Source organism: Mya arenaria, chromosome 11 (assembly GCF_026914265.1).
Source record: "Mya arenaria isolate MELC-2E11 chromosome 11, ASM2691426v1".
Lineage (NCBI taxonomy): Eukaryota > Metazoa > Mollusca > Bivalvia > Myida > Myidae > Mya > Mya arenaria.
In genome coordinates this window covers 774,333-799,917 of record NC_069132.1, presented here as the reverse complement: position 1 = coordinate 799,917, position 25,585 = coordinate 774,333, and the positions used below count along the sequence as shown (strand labels likewise).

Genomic DNA, 25,585 nt, shown 5'->3' with positions numbered 1-25,585 from the left:
CGGGGGGTTGATGGGATATATACATGACGTCTTCATCATGTTTTAATGCATAATAGGGTAAATAAGAAACAAAGATGTTATGAGTTTTATCACTAACATGTGACATAAAAATGACAGTGGATATGTTTGACATGAGAGGCAGCGATGATCGAAACATTGAAACAAATATAAAATATGGACATGCTCAAGCACTGAGTGACTGCAAATGTGAAAGAAACTGTTACACATGGTGCCAGGGTGATGCGGGAATGCCAGACAGTCACAAGTGATTTTTTTTATTCAAGCTACCAACCACCAATAAACACTTCTTTACCTGCTCTGTTTCAATTACAGGTTCTCCTGGGGCACAATCTGGCTACATCTTATTTTAATTCTCTGATCATTGTATCTTAATGATTAAAATTTACACCTAAAGCTTGCACAACTAGCAACCTTAACAAGATGTTCGCCCTAAAGTTGAATTTCAAGTCGGGCAGGACAGGCAGGCAGTTTTAAACAAACAAAGTGACAGCAAGTCAGTAATGATGGTTATTTATCTTCTACAATGCTAACCTTTTTATACCCAGTCCTGCCCATTCAGCAGGTTACTCACTCCAGTTTGACTTTTAAAATAAAACATTTTATAACAACGGATGACTCACTAACATAAGACTGCACCTATACTATATCAGAAGCGCAGTTGTTCAATATATCCTTTACATTCAAAACTGAACAGCTTACAAATAACCAATGGTATGCTTTATTACAATCATACTTACATTTATTAGATTGTGTATTCTTGTACCAAGGAGTACCTATTATTTAAAGTTCCTGGCAGAAATGTGAATAAAGGTGCAAGATAGTTCATGTATCTCTCCAGCTGGCAAGGCAATCATAGCAACTCATTGATTTTACCTGGCGTCTACAGTCATGTACATGGGCTGATATGCCTGGCATAGAGCACAGCTGTGTAGTTACCTGGCACCCTCACACCTCCCCTTACCATGCACAGCAACATAACACTACAAGTCAACCATCCCTTGCTTCTTTGCTGGCCATGGCAGACATGGTAACTTACATGTAAGCACTTACACCACTGTCCAGTGATGTGGCCATAATATTTAATATAGCAGATCTTTCATGTGATTTTTTTCTTCAAATTTGACATGTAAGCATGCAAGTGTATCAATGGTACCATGGCCAAGAAACCACAAGTAACCTTAACGCTTGGGTGCATATTATCTGTTGATCTGACCAAGTGCATCTAAATGTACATGTAGATAATAGACAGGAGATGATTAATGATCATTTTCGGTAATGTATATTGCCATGTGGTGGTGTCTGTTCCCAATTATCACTTCCAATCTAAATACTTTTCATGTCCATATAATTATCAGCTCCAATGATGAGTCAAGATACCTGGGCTTGCAATTCATTAAACATCTTAAGTCATTTCCTAACTAAAGTCATTTTCCTCACTGGTCATATGATTTAATAATTTTATGTCTACTTTATTTTTATTTTTCTAAGTAAGTTCATACTTTCATGTATAAACACTTGTTCTTTTCTTTAAATTTGACATCACTATTTAAACACTAAGTGTACCAGGCCAACGATGACAAGTTTTACCATCACAAATTCCACATGGCAAACACATTACCCAATACCTAAAAGCAATCATGGCAAAACCAAAAAAAATGTGCATGAAAGTTGGCCAGTGCATAATACGAGGATTAAAAAAAACACACATAGTATTGTAATTATTATCAACATGCATGCAACAGTGAATAGGTTATATAACATGAAATTTGTACAGAAACAGTCTGAAGTATGAAGAATCAGTAACATTTAAAGTTTCTAGAATATTAAAGCTAATGTTTTGCACTGCCCCCTTAAGGCAGGGATGAAATGTAAGGAGGTAAATGAAATGGAAAGGGTTAAACATCAGCGACCAGATATGTCCATGGTATATCTAGAAGTTTTTCATGTAGATTTATATATGAAAGTTAAAAACACCCACACAATTTGTTTTTGATGTGATGCAAAATGACAACAATAATGAAACACCTTGATAACTAAATGCCAATCTTAGTCTTACCCCACCACATCATTCACACTATGAAAGGTCACACAATGTTTCTTGAAGGACAAGTTATTTTTTCCAATACCACTCTGTAGTCTATGACCTAACATAAAACAACATTGTTTCATCTGACTTTGAATTGTACACAAATTTTGCTTCGACATTTTAAACAACTTACCTGTCAATATATTCATTTTTATAGCGGAGTATTGATGGAAAGTTTTAACCTATCATATTGATTCATTTCCCATGAAAATTTACCTTCAGGTATCATTGTAGTTGAAAATCCAATCAAAATCACAAAAAGTCTTAGTCAGCACATTCACTCCTCAAGAACACAGACTACCAATGTGTGTACGTACAAGTAAATCCTGGACCTATCACATGACTTAACTCGACCAAAACCATATGTTCAATGTATCTGTCACAGCCTAGCAACCATTAAAAATAGAGTATTTTAAATGATTTAAAATAAATGCTTTGCAAAAAAATGATTAATCCTTTAATAAAACTGAATTAAAACTGAAATTGTCAACCTCTGAAAATTCAGCATGTCATGAAAATGTAGGTGACCTGTAACTCAATTTCAGTTGTTCACCTGCGCCAGAATCTCACATTTAAGATTGGTACTTCTTATCAATCAGTAAAAAAGTTAAAGCATATTCAAAAGTAAACCAAAAATACCTCTCCATATGTTAAAATTGCTGTGATCTTGATTTTCAATCATATTTCCCTTGACATTAGTATAACATGAATGTAGGTCGAGAAGTGTCATCCTTTCGCACCAGCTGTCAAAATGCAACTGAGGATGGGATTACAGACACAACTAATCCCAGAAAAGAAGTGAGTCTGCTCTTTATTAAGTGTTACTCCAAACTGAAGATAGTTATTAAGATCGCAGTAGGACCGACTGCTCGCGATAGGTGGTAGCACAGCTATGTTGGCACATGTTCACATTTGCATGCCTCCACATGAAATCGATGTCGAGGGAAACACGTCACCACGCAAAACGAGATTTAAAATGTAAAAATACGCAAAAGTCCAAAATCAAATATTATCACTAAATAAAATGAACATTAAACATTCAATTTGTTGCCATTTTGCACCACATTACAAACAAACTAATCATATCCCAATTTTTTTTGCAACCGAATCGAGATGGAAACCGGCAGCAATCTGGTCGCCATATTGAAAACAGGAAACGTCATTGCCGTAATTTACCCCGCGCTAACAAACCAATTTTTCATGATATGGCCTAACCTGCGCCTTGGTTAGATCTTTTAGTGACCCCATTTTCAGATTCTGTATCCAAAGGTCTTTTTCTAGACTCAGAAGTGTCCATATCAGTTCCATTCATACCGTCGTAGCTCATTGCCATGTCTTACTGCGCCCAGATCTCGTGGGGTAACGCATATTCTCATCAGTTCTCACTGGAAACGAGACATGAAATTTGACTTGTGTTTACAGTATAGCTTTTTTTCTTACGTCCTACTGACTTTTAAATGAGATCAAACAAAAACGATGAATGAAGCACATATTAGATTTTCTTGAAATTTAAAAAAATGTTTGCATCAAGCTATGTCATTTCATCATTTTGATTATTCTGCATGGTATTTTAGACAATGCCACGCCCCCTTCGAATTGGTAGCCCAAGCTGTTTTGGCCGTGTTCCACGTTGACGTAGAATATAACTGTTTGATTTTTTTTTAAATCACTGCGACGTTTGCAATTTATTTGCTCGTTTTACTTTCAACTGATTTTACATCTGAGATAGGAACTACTTTTACCAATACTTACTTCGTTTAACGAAGTTAATGCACGAAAATGGTATTTTTTCAAAATATATTCATGTATGTATAAATGCACTTTGGTTTGGTGTCATGAATTTTTCAATAATCTTAGCCAATCTTAATGATATATTGGTAATTTCATTGTGTATATAAGACATACACTGGTTGAAAACTGTGAAGGTCAAATATTAAATGTCCGATTCTAAGGTCGCTTCTAGCTAGATAAGACCAACGGAGTGATCCCCCTTCCAATTTTTATTCATGTTTATTAAAGACATATTATATAGATGACGGTTCATTACAAACACCAACACATGAACGCTTACTGATCTACAATTAATTAATTACTTATATGTTTGCACTGTAAACCGGGTCGGTCCAAATTTTGACATTAGAGTGGGCGTACTTTCGATGCGCAGCTGAAGATATGTGAGCCCCTTTTCATGAGAACGGAAACACTAATAAAACTTCTGATTTAAGGGGTTTTGGACTTTCCCCACAAACTATTTTGGCTTATCTTAGTCTGAAAGGTGCATTCTGGTGTTAGTTATGCCCCAGGTCCGGGGGTATACCTGAGATAGCAGGGGGGAAATGGGCCGTGTTTCTAGTTAACCTACAGGTGGAGTTCAACGAGATCAAAACGTATACATGCTTAAAATATGAACATTATAATAGGCCTTACCTAAGATGTCCCCTGGATTCGGGGATTTTACCTGGAATAGGCTGGACCGAAAGTCAAAGTTCCCGATATTCCCTGGACATTAGGGGGGGGGGGGGGTAATGGGGGGGGGGGGGGGCGCTGGCATGTACCCGTATGCCTTCCGTTATTTTCTGGAATGCCCTTCGATATTGTCAAGAATGCCCTTCGATATTGTCAATTAGTTTGCCTGCTAGAGTCGTCCCTGTAGTACCATTACCAATGATGTTTTCTGTCGTATTTTTGGTAGTTGTGTTTCGCTCGTCTGTTTTTTAAAGAAATGAGTCGAGATTTCGTTTTAAACTTGGTGTCGTTTTTGGCGTCAGCGTTGTCGTAGTGAAACAATTCGGCCTTGGTCATAACTGAGAATTGAAACTTGTTACATATAGTACCAGATAAAATATATATGCACATCAATACTATATTGAAGCAAGTCCCATAACACTGGGTTTAATAAGTATGCCCCATTGATTAACTTATATTTAAAAGCAATCAACAGATGAGCGTTGGCGTTTTTTTCTGCTTCCAAATATATTCATTGGTGTTTCCTTGGACTGTTAAGTTGCCCCGTTTTCGCGCATCTGTCACCAATATTTACCGCAAATAGGCATTTGCGGCTTCATCTCTGTTTTTAAAGTGTGCCCGTAGTTATGATTTTAATATTAAGTATATGTAATACCTAATATATAAATGAATTAAAATATGGCTGATGCTGCAACCTATGGTTTGATGCCCCTAAGTTTTGCTGGTGCCTCGTTATGCACCTATCAAATTCTTTTTAAGGAGGGGGCATGGCCATTTTACCCCCAAATTATTTCTGTTGCCTGGAACGCCTCTGAACTCCGCGATTTGACAAATTTCCCAAATTTCCAAGGCTCCCTTCGACGACGTTGATATGTACATTGTCGTATATAATGCTGCACCGGCCACCGTTGTTTCTATGAGTAGCTTCCACATTTATTCTTACACTCCCAGCTACCCGCCGTTGTCTGATATCTACTATGTTGTGCCCATCCTTCGCGTTGGATGTGTGTGATACTCAGGCCATACCGCTTCAACTTTTTTTGCGCACGTTTCAGTGTTTTTGCGCTCGACTCAGTAGACAAATTGCGGATTTTGTTATCTATACCCCCGTATCAGGAGCAGGGATTTAAAAATAAAATCCTTCTTGCTGATCAGGGATGCTCAATCGCCAATGCACCCAAAATTCCGCGCTGGGACTCATCTTGGTTGGGCATAAACGAGTGGTCGGAACGGACCATTTATCATATCAGGTTATAAAAGGTTATAATAATACTAATACTAATACCAATAATACTAATACCATTACTACCACTACCACTACCACTACTACTACTTAAATTTATAATAATAACAACATTTAACAGCTTAATTCACAGTATTTTTAAATACATACATACTACATAAGTAACATATAATTATGTGTGAACTATATACTCATAAAAACCCATACAGAGAAAGATACATCAAAAATAGCTCAAATAAATGTACAAGTCAAACAATAAGCAATTTAAAACACATTTGGTTTCTGTACAGCCCTTGCTCTTCTGTACCGTGTACATAATGATATTTAATTAGTATGCAAATAATTAAATTCAATGGAATATGTGAAAGATTTGGCGATCGCTGCGTTTATTTTTTCTTTTCTTAAAATTTGGAAACGCTACCATTGTTTATTGCAGAAACATTCATAAAGATGCGATCGGAGAGTTGCCTTCCGGAAATTAAAGCAAGTTTTCCCACATAATTACTATAGCAGAATTCAGCGGCAAAACCTGATGCGTTGATAAAGATTACCTTGATCAAAATTACGCCGTCCTTTCCTCTGAGTGTGTTGATTGTTCCTGTGGCTGTGTGAAGGCCTCTTTTGGGGCAATTTCATGGGCACTTTTAATGGCATTTTGGGGTTGGAGGTGGTAGATGAGCATGGAACACGAGTGGCTACTTCGCTATACATTCTAGGTCCTATGAAATCCCGCGCCTAGGGTACAGCGGAAGCGTCTGCGTTAGCCAAAATTCTTGTTTGATGATTGATTGCATCTTCGAGCCTGTGCGCCACCAGTCTAGTCCTCTAATAGCTGAGATGTAGCCCACTCGACTAAGATGTCTCGCTGTCATGAAATTCCGAATGATCCACAAACTCCAGCCATGGGACCACGTCAGTATAACTTCTTTTTATTTGTGGTTGACATTCTTTGCTATTTCGTTGACACAATCAACAAAGTCTGTATTCGGTTGGTCTAGGTAGTTGTTTATAGTCCGCAACAATATTGCAGATAATATGATCTTAGTACTAGCGTTGAGTTCATGTATGTTTTCACATAGAGCCTGCATGATTACCATCAACTACAGTTCGTCTGCTGTTTTCAGGAATGCCGTTTGCATGAAATACATGCCGCGGACTATCAACAGCTACAAATAAAAGAGTTCACGTCTTAATTGTAATTACCGTATAAACATACTTAATTTAGAATAAGAACACACGGGGGGGGGGGGGGGGGGGTTGCTCCAGGTAAGATTTGCGGAGGTTCAGCTCAGGTTCCGCTGACAGTATCGGCCAAAAGAGGCACAATTATATTTAACAAGTGACTCTGGATTGTTTCTTTGCACGGAGTGAAATACGTTGCATTTTTGCAGGCTTCGATAAGAACGAAAATATTTATTTTCACGGAGTCGGAAAGATAGCAATAACTGAATAAGTACAAAGAAGCTCGTGTTACAAAGCCTTTAAACCGACTAACGTTTATCATTGTAACTTATTTTCCTTTCAAGTTTGCAAAGAAGGGTCTTAATGGTTGTTATATCAACCACCGCCTGTAGCTTACATATATACACAATGTACACCAATTTTTGGTGACTGGTCTCGTGAGGTACAACAGATAACATAGTGTTCTCTAGCCCTTTTGCAAATATAATAATGAATTGAAATTTTGTGTGTATCGGAACAACAACAGTAAACAAACAGAAATTATGTTGGTAATTACTTTGCGCTATAACATTGAATTGAATTGAGACAAATACTTAAGGAATTGGAAATATCTTTTCAATGCAAATGACACACAAAAAATGGAAAGAAGTAAAGAAATCCAACCAGAGATATTACCATGAAATTCGGATAGGAAATAATTCGGACAAGTCGGAATAAAGCTTATGGTTGTACACTTCTAGTTTTCCCTATACATTTAGGTGCAAACAGGCAACACTTTAGATTCGAAAAATGCAATTACTACCATGTCACGTTTATGACAACCATGCATTTCCTTTAAATTCAGGTAAAACCCACTGCATTTGATTTACACAATAAAAAGGTACATGTAAAATGTCGCATTTCTCCTTAGAAAATTCACTCACTTTGAAGTTGAGCTCTGTTAATTTTTCAAGAAATCTATGTTGCATCATGACAGAAGACTGCCAAGTTCTGATCCAGCAAAAAATATGTAATCTCTTGAGATAGTTATGCTCTTTTTCTCTCAGTCTGAGTGCGGGTATTTGACTGAATTTAAAGTATAATAACTTAAAGGTATGTGCATAACTCAGACTTAAACACAGTATCAATCTGAAGCAGTATTCCGAATCCTAAATATAGAGAGGGCTAAGGCTCCCACGTTTACATGTGTCACAGTGTGAACGGCGCCGTGTCGTTTATCGGTCATTAATGTTTACGAAATTGCAGACTGTTTAACCGAAACAGTCACGTAATTAAAAAGCATGCAAAAAAATTCCCAGTTGTTTCCCTGTCGTGTGATGTTAGCGATGTCAGATTCGTCTGGCAAACAGTCTGAAGTATGGCACCATTTCACTTAATTTGAAGAAGATGGTCAATCGAAGGTTAAGTGCAACTTCTGCAGAGGGGAATTGTCTTAATATTTGGGGGAAATACAGGGATAATGAGGAATCATTTGAAGCACATCCACAAATCTCTTAAACAATAAACTGTTTTTGTTTTTTTTAATATAAACAGTCACTTATAATTTTCCTCTTATAACATGCTGATTTACAATAATGGGCTTTGTTCATGAAGTTCAATAGTTAACACCAATTTCTAAATAAATAATTATGCTATTGTTTTCCATTAATCCCTTTGAGTGGACCCCCTGATAAAAATAGAAAAAACATGACGTCACAAAATGTATGTATACGGTGTAAATATGAATGAACGATCAGGAAAAAAAAATAATATTGAATTAATTTGTGCAGAAAGTTCAATTCAGATACTGACTATTAATACATGCAGACTAAAATACTAGTGGATGTTTATGCATCCATACAACTTGTACAATAAGTCAATAAACATGTAGATATCTACTGTATACATATACATGCATTCAAGCAGTATTTATTTACTATGACGTTTAATAAAAGGAATCATTCAGTTTTTATGTCCCTTGTACACGTTAACAAAAATCTGTAAACGTAGGAGCCTTAGAGAGGGCATCCTGGACCACATCCTGGTACTTAGCATTTAGTTATCACATACTTCATTGAGCAAATGTTTCTTTTTATCGTATATCCGACTTCAAATAAAGATTCTTTTATCTTGTGTCAGTTCTGAAGAAGTAATGTTGTTATTTTCATCTAAAAAAGCACAGTATATATTAATTAACAGTATTAGACATGTTGTCAAAAGAAATAACTATAGATCACAACTCTATACAAGTTTGGTTTCTGGTTTTTCTCATGAAATGAAAAAAGTAACAGTGGTTTGTAATCTACATAATAGTACATTTGTACGTTGACGCATTATTTTACGATTTTTTTAGATGGCAAATCCTTCATGTAGTTCGGGTTTGATGAAAGGACTAGGAATGTAGGTTAAGGGCTGTACTAGTGCTGTAAGATCAAAGCACTCCACCCAAACAAATTAGGCAATCCAGACAAAATACTGTTTTTTACAGAATCTAATACACAGATTATTTTTCTCTTTTGAACTGTTTCTATGTATCTAAAAAGGCTTAAAAAAGTAAATTGTTTGTTTAGGGTAACATCCCCAAAATAACTAGGTAGGGATTTTATCTTATTCAGATCAAATATACTATATGTCTGAGTGTCAAAATCATTTTTTTTGCAAATAGTGCTATTTCTTGCAAATGTTACTCATATATTGCTGTTGTTAAGGAGCTGTATTTTGTCAAAAATTAATGACAGTTTATGTTAAAAAAAGTGTTTATGGTGGGAAGACATTTTTTTTTGAATAAAAATACTAGGGCAGGAGGATTTTATTAGTTAGGGTCAGGTTTCCCAAAATTTACCCAAAATAAACTCTTTTTAGGCCTTAGCAGAAATCAATACAGCTTATATGTAGTATGTAATTAAATGTAAACAGATATGTAGTGATGGTACATGCTGATGTTTTGCCTGAATTTGATCAGTATCAACAGTACTGTTGGAAATTGGTTCCAGTTTGACTATCAGACTAGAAGTATTGATAATTGGTTCCACTCAATTAGCTGATTATCGATAGTACAATCGGTTTCAGACCAATCAATTTTCAATTATAATCGATCATCGGAACATCACTCATTGATTATTTTTTGCTACTTACATTTGTCCTGTGATTACTATGTTTTTGCTTAATGTATCTTTATGAAGCTACATTCAATATCTATCAATACAAAGCAACAAAAAATCTGATACTTAACAATTTAACTTTTCATTGAATTGTAATGACCTTTTAAAATATGTTACTCTTTACAGAGTTTTTTTGCATGCAAGTCTTGAAGTTTGGTTCTTCACCTATGAATCTTCCGGTGTGGAATATCTAAAAAAAATTATTTTAAAGTCAATATAGTATGACTGTATCAGGGATGGTTTACCTTAGTACCTATTTTATTTTAAATAAGAGTATAAAATTTGTTTATGTATTATTTTCTTTTTCTTTTTAGACTGCATAAAACATGGCACAAGAAAGTGAAGAAGATAGTGTTTTGGATTTGTCAAAACTTGGCATCATAAAGAGCTATGTCAACTATAGAAATGACACCCATGAGTCATCTTTACTAAAGGAAATGAAGAAACTTTATGATGATGATCTACTGAAAGATATCACCTTGTGCGTTGGAAATTTAGAATTTTCTTGCCACAAAAATGTCCTGGCAGCTGTAAGTCCTTACTTCCGTTTAATGTTCACCCTGGATTTGGCGGAAAAGAAGCAGGACAGAATTGAGATATTTGAAGTTGACTCAAGGTCTATGAAAGATATTCTAGAGTATGCTTACACTGGTAAAATTAAGATTACAATTTCTAATGCACAGAATTTGTTAAGTGCGGCGTCGCTATTCCAAATACTTCCAGTTGTGAGAGCTTGTGCTAACTTCATGGAAAATCATTTGGCTGTGCACAATTGTGTGGGAATTCACTACTTTGCTGAAGTTCACAACTGCATTTCATTGAAAGTCAAGGCTAGGGAATTCATTGAGAAGAACTTTATAGAAGTGTGTAAAACAGAAGAATTCTACTCACTAACATTGATTAAATTGTCTGAATTTATATTATCAGATGAACTGAATGTTGATAAGGAAGAAACAGTCCTTGAAGCAATGATTGCATGGACAGAACATGATTATGCATCAAGAAAGGATGAATTTTGTGAATTACTACCATTAGTAAGATTTGGATTGATGATATCAAAAACAATTCGAGAAAGGCTGTCAAAACACCGCCTAGTGAGAAGTTGCAAGAGGTGCCAGCTTTTCCTTAAACATTGTAAAAACTTTGAAGAATCTCCTGCAGAATACGAGGGTGAATTTGATTTCAGTCTAAACTTGAGGGCAGGAATGTTCCGGCCAGAAAGCTGTCTTCTAATTGTGGGTGGGGTAGAACAAACCGGTATCAGACCATGTATTAATTGTTACAACCCAGTCACTCAGGAGGGCTTTTACATCGAAGAGTTTCCTGAAAGTCGCAAAAATGGCAGCTATGACTGTGAAGATATCGCTTGTGTGGTGACAGAAAACAACCAGATCTTTGCTGGAGGTGGAAACTACATCCACCATCACCTGTTTGATGACTCGGAAGATGACTCATTTGAAGAATTAGAATACAAGGAGTATGTCGTGCAGAAAGACTTCTACCAATTTGACATGGACCACAATGAGTGGCTTCCAAGATCACCCATGCTATTTCCGAAGTCCAACTTCACCCTTGCCAGCTTAAATGGCAAGATCTACTGCTTCGGAGGTCTGACAGAGAACAAGCATCCCACTGAGATAATTGAGGTTTATGATGTGGAGAGGAATCGCTGGAACTACCAGGGGATGCTGCCTACTACCCTCGTGGATCTCTCCTCTGTGGTGTACAAGGACAGCATATATCTTCTTGGTGGTCGAACGGGGGTAGGGGCTCACAACAGCCTCATCAGGTAGATTTTTAGTCGTGATTGTTATCTGGTTCATATTCCTTGTTGGTTTAAGCATAATTATTTAATGAAATTACACAGTGCAGCATTTACATATGTCATAGAAAATAGCACAAGGATTTGAGGAGATAGCTGAAATCTAGATGAAAGCTAATGGTATTACATTTCTTGTCTCCTGCCCTTGTTTTACAATTATGTTTAAGAAGACGAATAGATGAAAGGGTGTTTTAATTTAAATGTATGATTAAGATATTTTTATAGGAGAAAATGTTTCCTAGATTATAATTAGAATGATAATTTTGGTGCTGAATACAATGTTTATAATGAAAGGGGGGCTCATTATATTTATTTAATACACATTTACAGAACAGCAGATACATGCTATTGATGAAGTTTGATCATGTATTTAATATTATTGGAGTAACAAAATTTATGAATTATTACTTGCTTCAGGTACAGCCCTGAGACTGAGGAATGGACCTCATTGGCTGGCATGCTGACTCCCAGGTTTAACTTTGGGGCATGCCTGGTTGGGAACGAGATATATGTGGCTGGGGGCCAGATTTACTCGCACGATTCATACACCATCAACCGAGAGGTACTCCGGACAGTTGAGATTTACAATCTTGAGGCCAACCAATGGCGCCTGGGTCCAGAACTGCCCATAGATCTCTTCAACGTGTGTTTGTCAGTTATAAACGGAGCCCTCTATGCCAGTGGAATTCCTGAGTTCAAGGATGAGGGTCCAAATAACTGGTACAATGTAGTATGCAGGTTGGACTTTGGTAAAAATGAGTGGGAAATAATAGAAGACAGTTTATGTAATGTGAGGAACTTCACCTGTGTAGTTGGGAAAATACATACAAGAAAATTTCTGAAGGTATAACTTAACAAGCGAGCCATAGTTGAATGAAAATAACAATTCTTTGTTCAGCACTAGTATATACAGTTTTAAAAGCATTCATCATAATTTATGTAAATGTGATGATGAAGCATTAACCAGTTCTTGCTGAAAACCAGTTTTAATCATCCATAAAGCTGTGAGTGAATATAAAACCAGGGACACTCTGTTCCAGAATCAGATCCTCAGTAATTGTCATCTGCAATGTGCAGTGTTATTGAAGATGGCATGAATTTACATCAGAAAGTCACCAAATGTATTAAATTGCATTTACATGTATAATTAAATAGCTGTATGTTGATCTTTATGTAATCTCTTATTATTTAAAACTGTACCATGCTTATGTTTACAACATTATTTATTTTGTGAAGACTGTTTTGCTGTAAGATGATTTTTTCCTGACCAATTTCCCTAAGTGAATACATATAAGATTAAAAAAAATTGACCTAAAAAAGCACTTTTGTATGGAAGAGTTCTTTGATTCTTAAAGAAAATCATTTTATCACATTCTTTCATTCATTTTGTTCTGTTTATTTTTTCAAATCTTCCTTTCAAATTTCTAGGAACAATTGGAAGTCCCAACTCATTTTCTTGAATCTACAAAACCTCAAGCACATTATAGTACTTCTTAAATACAATACAGCAATTTGATTGCATTTAGCATTAGTATTTTCCTCATTCGTTTGGGTGGGCAAATTAACTAATTATTTTCAATGTACAGTAATAATGTATTTCATCTGTCTCCAGTCAATGTCGATCATCACAGCTCTCTTTGCTGATTTTTGCTATATCTGTTTTCATAATATTTTTAGCTCACCTTAACCATAGACATTATTAGGATCGACGAATGTCTGTCCTCTGTCGTCCGTCATCCGTTGGACGTCCACACTTAGTTTGTTAACACTGTAGTGGTCTCATTCTTGTCTCAATTGTCATGAAACTTGGTCAGGATGTTTGTCCCAGTAATTACTCAGACGAGTTCGAATATGGGTCATCTGGGATGAAAAACTAGGTCACATTACCCCAAAATAGAAAAATATTTTTAGCACTCTAGAGGCTACTTTTTCAGTCCAAATATCCAGGAAATTTGTCAGAAAGGTTGTTTTGTTCATTTCTAGCTCAAGTTCGAATATGGGTCATCTTGGGTCAAAAACTAGGTCACAGAGCCCAAATATGGAAAAACCTAGTTTACACTCTAGAGGTGACATATTCAGCCCAAATATCCTGGAAATTTGTCAGAAAGGTTGTTTCGTTAATTTCTAGCTCAAATTTTAATCTGGGTCATCTGGGGTCAAAAACTAGGTCACAGAGCCCAAATATGAAAATCCTTGTTAACACTCTAGAGGTAATATTTTCAGCCCAGATATCCTCGAAATTTGTCAGAAATGTGTTTTCGTGGATTTTTAGTTCAAATTTGAATATGGGTCATCTGGTTTGTGACAAATTATGTAACTCCAACTTTAATATTGTAAGAGTTATGGCCTTTTGTACTTTTTTTAACAAATACATACTTTTCATGGTTTTATATGCCTGTTTAAAATATGAGACATAGTCTAGTTTCACGTGTGGCATACAGGCTTCCAGGCTAGCCAAAGCTTTGTAGTCACCTGAGAGTTATTGCCCATTTATTATAGAAAAGGCCTTTTTCAAGTTTATTCAGGTGAGCAATATAGGGCCATCTTGGCCCTCATGTTTAATATTGTAATGTTGTCAGTGGTATGGTAAGAAAAGTAGATGTTTGTGCTAGCTGTTATATATATAATGATAATAATATATAATGGTGTCATCATGAATTACAGCATTACCGGTATACATTTTTGATATATAACTGGTGTTACAACTTTGATGTGACATCATAAATAAAATTGAAAATGTGCACATTATATCAGCTTCTGTATTGAGTGCAGCAAATCATCAAATTAGTATTTATGAGGTAAATAAAATATCACATTCTATGGTCATTCAATACAATTTTTTTTTATGAATTTAAAAAAAAATAATTGTTAAACAAATTGAATAGTCTCTCTATATATTGTAATAATAGTAACCATGTCATTCTGAGTAATATGGATATGATAGTAGTTGATTATGCCCCAAATCCTGATATTTCATAGAGCTTGATAATTTGTATGTGTTTTTTTCTTGTTGTTTTTATGTTGTATTGTTATTGCTGAAATACTGTGATTTTGTTTATGTGGTTTCATTTTTGATAAACACAGAAAGTGAACGCTTTAAATTATGCAGCTACATGTAGTTTCTTTTCAATATGTTTGTACATTGTATTTATGATAACACATTTATTATTTTCTTTCCGTATTACTTTTTCTGTGATACAAGGGCAGTAATTTAAAAATCTTATTTAGCATCATAACTTAAAAAACAATTCTTATGTGCTTGTGTTTTTGTAATATTGTTGTAGAGAGAAAAAAAATCAAAAAATAATTATGTTAAAAGTGTGCTGTTATTGTGTAATCTTTATTTAAATGGACAATTTTATTACTTTTGAGAGCTTTGTTAAATTGTAGATGCATTGCAAAAGACATGTATGGTACATGTACATGCATTTTATTTAAGATTTTACCAAGTCTGTTTTGTTTGTATCATATTGTTGTTATGAAGAGTGACTATGTTTAAACACCATGTTTAAGTCTGATTTCCTTTATTAATCATGAGTGCTGTGCAGTTTGTGATACAAATGTTTTTTAGCTGAAAAAGTCTGGGTATTGTGATAGCCTTGTAGTTGAAGTTATTGGCAACAACATACAGTAAAACAGCATTCGTTCAAACAGGCGGTCATTTGAGAACTGGCAATCGGTCGAGGCGTTATATATACAAAATTAGGATCGAAACCTACATAAGTCGAAACTTGAGCACCACTGCCGGTCCCAAATACACAAATCATGCGCAAATCCTTATGATTACCTTGCGGTCATAATTTCATAATTTTCAATTTTCCCTCTATAACTGTGACATCTTGAAGGTTTTATTTCTAAACTCTGTAGCACTAATTTGTATCTCATTGAGACATGCAGTGCAAGGTGAAGGTCACTGAGACATGCAGTGCAAGATAAAGGTCATTGAGACATGAGTGCAAGATGAAGGTCACTGAGACATGCAGTGCAAGATAAAGGTCATTTAGACATGCAGTGCAAGATAAAGGTCATTGAGACATGCAGTGCAAGATAAAGGTCATTGAGACATGAGTGCAAGATGAAGGTCACTGAGACATGCAGTGCAAGATAAAGGTCATTGAGACATGCAGTGCAAGATAAAGGTCATTTAGACATGCAGTGCAAGGTGGAGGTCATTGAGACATGCAGTGCAAGGTGAAGGTCATTGAGACATGCAGTGCAGTGAAGGTCATAGTTAGTGGTTAAAAGAGAACATTGTCATTGCCGTCTGCTCTGTTTCTTGTCTGTTAATTCATTTAAAGTGACACTCTTATTCAAAATCAATTCATACACATAAGCTTCTTTCTAAATAGTGCATTTATGGAAAATATTAATAACTGATATCAAGCTTGTAACCGTGTATTAAATAGCTGAAAACGCAAAAATATTAAATGATTGGTGAATGCTAAAAGATTTACTGTGATCTACTATAGTCTCATAACATAGAAATACCGTGTTTTGTGCACATTTCTTACAAATTAAACTCAGTTTCCGTCATAATAATCATTGTTTTTGACATTTATTCATCCTTTTTTGGAATATTAAAACAATATTTTTAATTGTGGTAAATCTTATGTGGGAATAAGAGTGTATATTTAAGTTAAGAAGTGATGAAAGTTGACAGGAATGTAAAGCAGCATGTGAAGGTGTGCACCTGGTGTTTTGTGTGTTACTTCTCACATTAAGTACAGATTTACCGTAAATGACTGGGTATTAGACGCACTTTTTTCCCTCAGATTTTGATGCAAAAAAATGCCTGCGTATAATACCCAGTAACAATTTTTTGAACTTTTTTTCTGAGGTCATTTTCAAGCCGAGAGTTTGTTTAGACTTATGTAGAAAGGGATGTTACTCGCGTCATATTGATCGAGTATATACGGGTTAAAACGGCAGTTGAAGATCGGGATACGGTATATCGTAAGACGTTTATAATTTCAACAAAAATATTTTTTGATTAAAGTTACCGTAATTCACCTAAGAGTTCGGACACTCTAAATATTTGGACACCCATAATTATTTCCCAAAATAATTTATTTTGTGTACCTAATTTTCGGACACCCAAAGGACATCAATCATAACTTTCATAGTTACCAAGTTTCACAGACGAAGATTATTGATTTTTATCTTTACAATGCCTGGCTAGATTACCTAACCGTATACACCACTGTGACAATTTAATTAGTTACTACCCGTCCTAAACGATTTATTGCCTGTTGAAAAGGAAGTGTGATATATTTATTTGAGGATTAAACAAACAACAAGGGCAATCAAGGGATTAAGAAAACATCGACATGACATGTTTGTAAAACGATCTGCCAATAAGCTTTCAAACTTGTACCACACTTATAGACTATATGAAGCAATAATCGTACAGTTATACATTAATCCTGCATAGGTGTCCGAACTCTTGTGAATTACGGTATTCAATATTATTTTGAATAATAAATTGAATTAAACAATAATCAAACTTACATATAAAAAAGCAAAGTTGGGCACTGTCAAAATATTTCTTGCATAACATAACTTTTCATTCTCGACAGTATGGTTTTAAAGATAACCATCGCCATTTTCACGAAAAAAATAATTTTTATCACTGTCAACAAACATGGTGGCTGAAAATGCCGGACGATTTTGACATTTTTTCTATGCGTCTTTTAACCAAAAACATAGATTAAAAGTTTTTTTCTCGGATTTTTCACAGATTTTTTTCCCTGCGTCTAATACCCCCTATCGTCTTATACCCAGTCATTTACGGTATGGCCCTTGACTTTGTGAAAATATGGCTTACAGAGCAAACAGATTTTGTGTGGTGCTTGTCTCCAAGAAAGCTAGAATCATGAAACTTTACAGAAATGTGAAATAAATTGCATATACAGTCGAAACTCGTTGGCTCGATATCTCATGGCTCGATATCCTCGTTGGCTCGAACCAGATTTAAAGACCGATTTTGTTTTACTCTTTGTTCATATAAAATTTGATCAGATGGCTCGATATCTTGGTCGATATTTCTCCATGCTCGAAGTCTTTTTCGCGGTCCCAAGTAAGAATTTCACACATTGTTTTGTTTGCTTGGGTCGATGTCATTTTCGCGGGTTCAGTTAAGAATCTCACACCTTGATTTGATTGCTTGGCTTCATTTACCACAAAGCGCTAATCGATTAAAATTGCTTGACTGGTATTATAATTATTATCAAATTTAAATGGTTTAACAGCTTGAATAAACATGCCATCAGTTCTGTCTCTAATTGTTATCCATCTATAAATTTCTATGCATTTTGGTATAACTTATCAGCTATGTTTGTGTTACCCATTGTTTAAAATTGCTTGTTTGTTGTTTTCGCATAAATGTTTTTTTTATTCTAAAAAAAACAATCAAATGATATTTTCTAAGTATAGAATAAGTCATGTTACGAACTTAACAATTGTAATTATGTCCAATAAATACTCTTCTCTTCTCATGCGGAGATATCGTAGCCAATAACAAACGACGTAAACAATACTTTTTGTAACGAATAAAAAAATAACATTCTGTAAGCAATCCCACTTGGCTCGATATTCTCGAGGCTCGAAGTATTTTGGCCAGTCCCTAGAATATCGAGCCATCGAGTTTCGACTGTACAGCATGGAATCTTATGCCATGCCTACCTCGATTAGTATATGGACCAGAGTGATGAAACCATAGAGGAATGTTAACAGTTGATACTTTAGTTAGCATTGGTCTGTAATATTTTGGTATCGTTATCAGTTACAATGCTCATGATTTATGTATTAACATCTGAAATAAATACTGGTTAAACCAATATGACTTTCGCCGATTACTTCTGATAATTGATTTTATTTTTAATCCCTTATTTTAAACCAATTTTAGATCTGTAAAATAATCTTTATTTTATGAAATTCTTTAGCCGATAACTTATTGGTAAGTGTTTCACATATGGAACATATTTATTTTTAAATCATAAGTTGCTAAAAGGAATTTGCGGGATTTCGTTTTGTTGCCTGCTACCAACTTTGAAAATGGACCACCCAAGGGCAAGGGTCATTCTGACAACAAAGTTCTCAAGTTATTGTTGATGACAGAATTTTAGCACAGACTGACAACACTTGCTGCTCAGGTGAAATACAGATTTAAACACAGTAAAACAGATTTATTTGATGATTTATTCAAATAAAATATACATTATGATTCATAAACATGTAATGTCACATGATTTCATGATTATCACAGAAATGATGATTATTTACATAGCAATACAATAACCTAGGAGTTTACACCCACACAGTTTACACTGCATACAAACAATAAGAACAATTTGTTCTTTATCAATACATGTACTAAAATAAGAATGAAACATTGATTTTAAACATCATTCTTTTCTTGATATATGACTCTCCAGTATTTATCACACCACATGGTTCATTCTTATGCCATACACTATAAAGTAGTGGAATCCAGTAACTGTGCCTCCAAAAATACCAGTACAAGGAAAATATTCAAACACCAAAAATGGCCAAGTTTGTATTAAGTTTAATCAAGTATTAGATAACTTAAGATAAGTGGATTGTCCGATATTCCTGAAAATGATAATGAAATATTAACCAATCACATTTAACTTGGTAGATGATGAGATGTTTGCATGATGGGGAATCAAGATGCAATGGTGATGACATTGTGAAGGTGACCATAGTCGAGCTTAAAACACTGCCAACAAAGTTTATACATGTACCCTTTAACAAAGCAGCTTGAACATTATAATCTGCTATTGACCCTTAAATACAAAGAGCAGATAAATACTTGTACAGAGAGTAAACATAATCAATGTATTGTGGTCCTGATAGACCAATGTAAATAGTTTAAGCCTGGAATTATAGATATTCTGGTTTTCCTAAGCTAATCCTCTGATACAATCAAAATTAAACTGTTTTAATATACACATGATACTTTGAAAACAATAGAGTCATTATATGGTTACATGAATTTCAATAGCTTGAAATTCACCTTTTTTGTGTACCGGCATGGGAAAACCCAGTTATGTGAATTTCGGGCTATATATATTGGTCACTGGTATAATACATAAGCGTTATTCAGAAACCAGCACTGGATTCAAGTTATGAAAAACATGTTCGTTATATATACATTTTCATCTCATAAAAGATCTCTTGGTCAAACTAAATCTGATTAGTAATACATTCATTTCAAAACAAATGACTTGACAGGTTATTTTAAACAAACTTGTTGTAAATTGCAAACACAATTTTGTAACTCTTTAATATTAAGCACAGTTCTTGCTTTTGAAAACATTTGATTGTACAAAAAGGCATGAATTTGTTTCCATGCTGGTTCACGTTTGTTCTACAGTTTACCATACATTTACTAAAATATCGTCATTACTCAGCATGTACAATGTATGGTGGCATTTTGAAACCTTTAAGTAATTATTAAGTTAAGTAGCATTCATACTAAAATGATGTGTATCTTATAGTGTTACTATCTGAATTTTCTTTTATCTCTTACAGGTTAAAGTAATAAATAAATCTTTCAATACAGATGTGATGATATTCCACAAACCTTTTAGTATAAAATGTAGACATTTTATGTTTGTGAATTGTAAAATCAAAGAAATATAAAGGACATTGTATGCATCTTTTTTTTATAAAATACTTTAAAGTACACCTCCATGTCTGATAAATAATCTTTTACTGTAAAAGAGAGATTCTGTGAGCTATGCTCCAGTATATAGCGAGAAAAAATAAATATAGAGTAGAAATACAGGATAAAGTAACAGTGGTCTTTTCTGCTGGAGTTCCTGAACACATAGCAAAGAGCCCGCACTGAACGCTGCCCATATCACGCCAAGTAGCTGGAATAATAACAGTTAATTAGCAGAAAATATGGAACTTCATGACATTAGGAAAGCGTGTTATGTACAGTTTTATTCACTTATTATTAAGTGTGCGATAATTGTACTTCTTACTTACTGCTTTCATGCATCTTTTATTGGCAAGGAGTTTATCATCTTGTTTTGCATTGTATATAAAGTTAAACACATCTAGGTAGCGCAGTGACTTCACCCTACCAGGGTTCGATACAGTCTGGGTGCAAGTGATAGAGTGAATAAGGTAGGTGTTCACCAAGATGGACAATTCAGTTTCCACAAGATACACAATACTACCTGCTATATCATAACAACAAAACATATTAATAACTGAGCAGGTAATATCAAAGTAACTATGGGACTAGTACAAATTTGGTTTACATGTACATCCCATGTTATGAACACAAAAAGAAACTCCTTCCATTTTGTTTACTTTGATATTAATGTCAACATATGACCAATAATAACATGGAGGTCATAAGTTAAAGACTCAAGACAAGATAACAGAATAGCATCAAAAGTGGCATAATCATTCATTCATCATAATCATTACTATGGAATTGAATCTATTAGAAATACAAACAATCAAATAACAAACATTTCTGACATTCAAATGAAAAGCTTACCTTTATTAAGTGAGCGATGTAGTGAAAAGCAGCAAACAGTGGTAAAATAAGGCCGGTCAACACAAGGGGTAGGACAGAGTATCCGATCACACCGAGGCACTGGGAGTAACTCACCTGAAATATTACACAGTGTTATCATCCTCTGTACATTTGTAGCAGGGCCAATAAACTGCTTCCCTTCTAAACAATTAGAGCCCTCTCCAATAAACCTCTGAAAATTCCCTGCACCAGTACATACACAGTTTTGTAGTTTGTAGGATGGAATATTGAACATGAATGAACAACATCTTATCTACCCTTTATAAATTTTGCAAATTGAACTATTTGATGGTAAGTCAAATTTTTACATATATACTGGCTCATATAATGTTGCAATGTTATGTAGTCGTTTCCTGAATGTTAGAATGAGTTCACCAGACCATTGCTCTTGAGCCATTGACGATAGAAAAATAATGTCTTATGAAAGATTCTCAGACAATTGACCGTTACTCCAAGTCATTGATTGTATAAAAATAACGACTGATGAAAGATTCTGCAATAATGGCCAAGACAGCATTGAGATGATTGATTTTCTAACATATGAATCAGACATATATTGACAAAGCTTGGTATTTCAAGTAAATACCTCTCCTCCCAAAACTCTGGCCAGCATAAACACAATGAGAGAGCCGAATATCCAGATGGTGATGATCCAGGACACAACCTACAAAAAGAGCCTATTTTCATCATATTCTTCTTTAAAATGGCTATTCTTTCCAGAATTAAGAATTATCTACAAAAACAAAAAATATTCCATACATGTAGCTTTTAGAATTGACATTCTGCTTAAAATAAACTACATATCATACATCTACCAACACTGTGTCTCCATACACATGTATAGTTTAGTTTTGTATTTATATTTATATTTTGTAATTGATTTAAAAAAAAATGTAGTACTTTACAGCGAATAATGAAAGCACATTTTACAGAGATATATTCCTTATCACCTAAACATAAACAAAGATATAGGTAATAACTTATTTTGTGAGTAAGAATGACAGCAGCATACCCTAAACTGTCCATACAGTGAGAGAAGTGAATAGAGCAGTATGACAACAAGGGGTCCCCAGAAGTCTGGGTTTTCCCGCACCACATGTCGGTTGAAGCCTAACTGGGGCAGTGGGAATAGCACACATCGCAGCTTGTAGTATATGTCCTTCAGGTCTATATCTAACTCCTCTCTGTTCGAAAAAACACAACAAAAAACAATTAATTAATTTTAGATACAATTATATCTTTAACTGTCACAACTAATATATTTTGTAATTTTATTTTTATCTTAATACCTTGAAACATATATTTTTTGTTATGCCTAGAAGAATATTAAATTATGTTTGGACTGTATTTATCCAGATGAGCCAAATTGTTTATGGACACAAAGTCCTTTAAAAAATGACATCTTTAAAATGTTGTTGGTTTTTTTTGGTGAGAGCTGGTTAACATTTCAAAACAGCGAGAAATATCCAAATGATATTTGCACTGTTAGAAACTTTGAAATATCACTTTTGTTTTACTTATAAATTTCTATCAACCACATGTAAAAATAAAGATAATGTCTGGCCAATATTACACGTTAATTGTTCCAACTTCTATTGCCCATTGGTATTTCTGTCTTCATAATGTACCCATCATGCTTATTTGTTATTGTAAAAAGTTGTATATTATAACATAAAATTTAATGATTTCCAGTTACACATACAGCAGAGGGGCCAGGTCTTCCTGGTCTGCTTCTTCCTCCTCCAGTAGCCAGCCAAAACCCTTACTCTCCAGGAACTGCCCAGCCCTGCCCCTGTTCTTCACCCCATAGTCACCAGATACAGGCTCATCCTTGCCATTTCCAGTGTCTATTGAACCTTCTACAGGCCCTGCAAAAAATATAGTTAACACAAGAGTTGCAAACTATCACAAGAAACACTCATGGGAATGATGATTATCTCTTTTTTTAACTAATTTAAGCAATTCAAGGTCCACAACTCTGAATGAGCTGGGGCAACATGGCTGAGATATACTGCCCCTACACATATGGCCCTGTTCTAGTGATGAATGGATGGAAACTTCTCAAGTTACAGCGCAGACAACATAAAGTTAGTGTAATTTAAGCAATTCTAGCGAATCCATAACTCTGAAATGGGGTAACATGGCCGGTTATTACACTTGGCTGAGATATTCTGCCCAATAACATTATTATTGTCTCGGTTTGGTGATGATCGGACAAAAACTTCTCGACAGAAACACAGACAATTTAGTGGATGATGCCCGCAGCAGGTGAATCCATAAGAACAATAAGGCTCTATGTTAGTTTTACTACAGACCAAACCAACAAATTTACTGCACATTTTTGTTTTAATTTGGAAAGTAACAGATAAGTTGAGTATAACTAAATGTGAATTTGGTTTTTTGCATTGGTTGTAAATAAAAATGACGGCTTCTGGTAAAACTTTTTATTTTTCAAATGGAAAATGATGCTAATGAATAAAAACAAATTTTCAAAGAGCTTCGTAAAAGGCAACAGTTCTATCAAAAAGTTCCTATCATTGAACTGTGCAGTTATCTGATTATAGTCATTATAATCATCACATAAATTTGACCTGATGATAATGTTTCGTCTGAAATAATGACTTTAATCTAGTCAGAAATAGTGATCAGTGAGTACAGAAAGTAATGCTGGATTGGACAGACCCAAAATTTGTACTGGCTACATTGTACAATGTTTGTGAGCATTTTCTTTGTTTTCGTCTTCACATTAACGCCCATATCAGAACAGTAACCAGTAGAATGTGTGTAAACATTCTACAACTACCGTACATATACATTACAATGCTATTTACTAATATCACACATTATTTATTGAACATTGTCCTTGACAACATGGGACAAAACTGTAATGTCACCCACAACCCTCAAGACTTAAATTATAACCTCATGCTTAAGTGCTTGTGTATAACCTCAATTACTCAGGCAGATTTCCCAAAATTTAAAAGTGTCAGACATTCGGACTGACAAGACACAAAAATCTGTCAGACCAAAACATCTGTCAGACTGAAACAGATGGAACAAAAACAAGGTAAAAACATTGTTTTCTTTATCTCAGTCAGCTGATCTCATAGAAATTCAAGTGAAAATTAGTCTCCGCTGTATATAATCAGCTTGTCAATGTTAAAAACTTTCTATCTGGACGTTTCTTGAAGTATTATTTTTCCTTTCAGATCGCTCAGTATTTGATAATTTCCTTTTTGACCTTTGTAAGATTGTAATGGTGCAATGTTTACTGGCCATCAGTTGTTTTTAAACACCATTAAATAATTCTGCAAAAGAAGCGAAATGTATATCGATTCTTAAATTCATTAATGCTGCCTGAGTAAAAACATTCAAAAATAGATTTTGCTTGCTGCTGCTAAAAATGAACATTTTTAGACAAGACACAACCAACCTTTCATTTTTTAAATATCTAACATTTCAAACAGCAGGCTTTGAATCAAATTAGTGTTTAAATAGGTAAACAGTAATATGTTGAAAACTCTCTTCTCTTAATTAATTTTGATTTATAATATTTCGTTTTTCATGATAAAACAACTTGTTCTAATATTGAGAAACATTCAGATTGAATATAAACATGACAAAATGTGATAACAGCAATACTTTCGAAAGAGGCCTTCTAAATAATTAAATTATAATTTGGCTATAGGTAGTCTGAGCACACAAATTTGATTATTCATCACAAGAAGAAATAATTGTAAAATCATTTATAAGTTACTGTTTTTATTTTTCATAAATTGTTTAGAAGGCATATTTCAAACCTGATGATCCTTGAACGAACTGAAATTCATTAGATTCAGATGTGTTGAAAGTCTGTGAATATGGTGGCGGTTGATCCTGGCCAAAATCACCCATGTCTAGGGTGAAATTGGCCGGTGATGTGGAACTTTTGTCATAACCTGCCATTTCGGCATTTACGTCAGCTTTACATATCCAAGGCGTTGTTTCTTATTTAAAAAAGTTACAAATTTCTTTTATTTTAAAATGTCTTTAAATTAAAATGCAAATA

The 25,585-nt window shown here is 34.6% G+C and overlaps 3 protein-coding genes across 12 annotated transcripts in view; 1 reads left to right on the top strand and 2 right to left on the bottom strand.

Annotated features, from left to right (window-relative positions):
- The window catches only part of LOC128207673 (RNA-binding protein Nova-1-like), a 33,557-nt gene extending 30,065 nt beyond the window's left edge, over nucleotides 1-3,492 (bottom strand). For 4 of the 7 annotated variants that reach the window (XM_052910726.1, XM_052910727.1, XM_052910728.1 and 1 more), the window contains exon 1: nucleotides 3,323-3,458. In XM_052910726.1, coding sequence (XP_052766686.1) covers nucleotides 3,323-3,440 — 118 coding nt within the window. In that variant the 5' untranslated portion in view covers nucleotides 3,441-3,458. Of the gene's footprint in view, nucleotides 1-2,323; nucleotides 2,616-2,746; nucleotides 3,250-3,322 lie in introns of those variants that run through there. The other 3 variants (XM_052910732.1, XM_052910730.1, XM_052910733.1) reach the window with 3 other exon arrangements.
- A 4,012-nt stretch (nucleotides 3,493-7,504) lies between these two features.
- On the top strand, nucleotides 7,505-18,218 carry LOC128209875 (kelch-like protein 28). 4 transcript variants are annotated; one of them, XR_008257070.1, is made up of 4 exons: nucleotides 7,505-7,546; nucleotides 10,453-11,927; nucleotides 12,378-15,955; nucleotides 16,014-18,218. XR_008257070.1 is itself a non-coding variant. In XM_052914131.1 (3 exons), the coding sequence occupies exons 2-3, from the start codon at nucleotides 10,465-10,467 to the stop codon at nucleotides 12,808-12,810; spliced, it is 1,896 nt and encodes a 631-aa protein (XP_052770091.1). In that variant the 5' UTR covers nucleotides 7,505-7,546; nucleotides 10,453-10,464; the 3' UTR covers nucleotides 12,811-18,218. The 4 variants fall into 4 exon arrangements, 3 of the variants coding, with proteins under 3 accessions (XP_052770091.1, XP_052770093.1, XP_052770094.1); XM_052914131.1 differs by having other exon boundaries at nucleotides 12,378-18,218; XM_052914133.1 differs by lacking the exon at nucleotides 7,505-7,546 and adding an exon at nucleotides 7,603-7,723 and having other exon boundaries at nucleotides 12,378-18,218.
- A 921-nt stretch (nucleotides 18,219-19,139) lies between these two features.
- LOC128207303 (protein YIPF4-like) lies at nucleotides 19,140-25,499 on the bottom strand. The gene is made up of 6 exons (XM_052910144.1): nucleotides 25,338-25,499; nucleotides 23,240-23,405; nucleotides 22,550-22,721; nucleotides 22,124-22,201; nucleotides 21,499-21,612; nucleotides 19,140-20,857 (listed from the first exon to the last, which is right to left on the bottom strand). Exons 1-6 carry the CDS (start codon nucleotides 25,480-25,482, stop codon nucleotides 20,720-20,722), a joined length of 813 nt encoding a protein of 270 aa, XP_052766104.1. The 5' UTR covers nucleotides 25,483-25,499; the 3' UTR covers nucleotides 19,140-20,719.
- Nucleotides 25,500-25,585: the final 86 nt, after the last annotated feature.

Bases quoted from the DNA above. Each gene is read 5' to 3' on its own strand.
- LOC128209875 (XM_052914131.1), top strand. From the start codon at position 10,465: ATGGCACAAGAAAGTGAAGAAGATAGTGTTTTGGATTTGTCAAAACTT. The intron at 11,928-12,377 runs GTAGATTTTTAG...TACTTGCTTCAG, and splicing joins GCTCACAACAGCCTCATCAG to GTACAGCCCTGAGACTGAGG.
- LOC128207303 (XM_052910144.1), bottom strand. From the start codon at position 25,482: ATGGCAGGTTATGACAAAAGTTCCACATCACCGGCCAATTTCACCCTA. The intron at 22,202-22,549 runs GTATGCTGCTGT...CTCTTTTTGTAG, and splicing joins CACTGTATGGACAGTTTAGG to GTTGTGTCCTGGATCATCAC. The intron at 21,613-22,123 runs GTATTTACTTGA...GTAATATTTCAG, and splicing joins CCAGAGTTTTGGGAGGAGAG to GTGAGTTACTCCCAGTGCCT.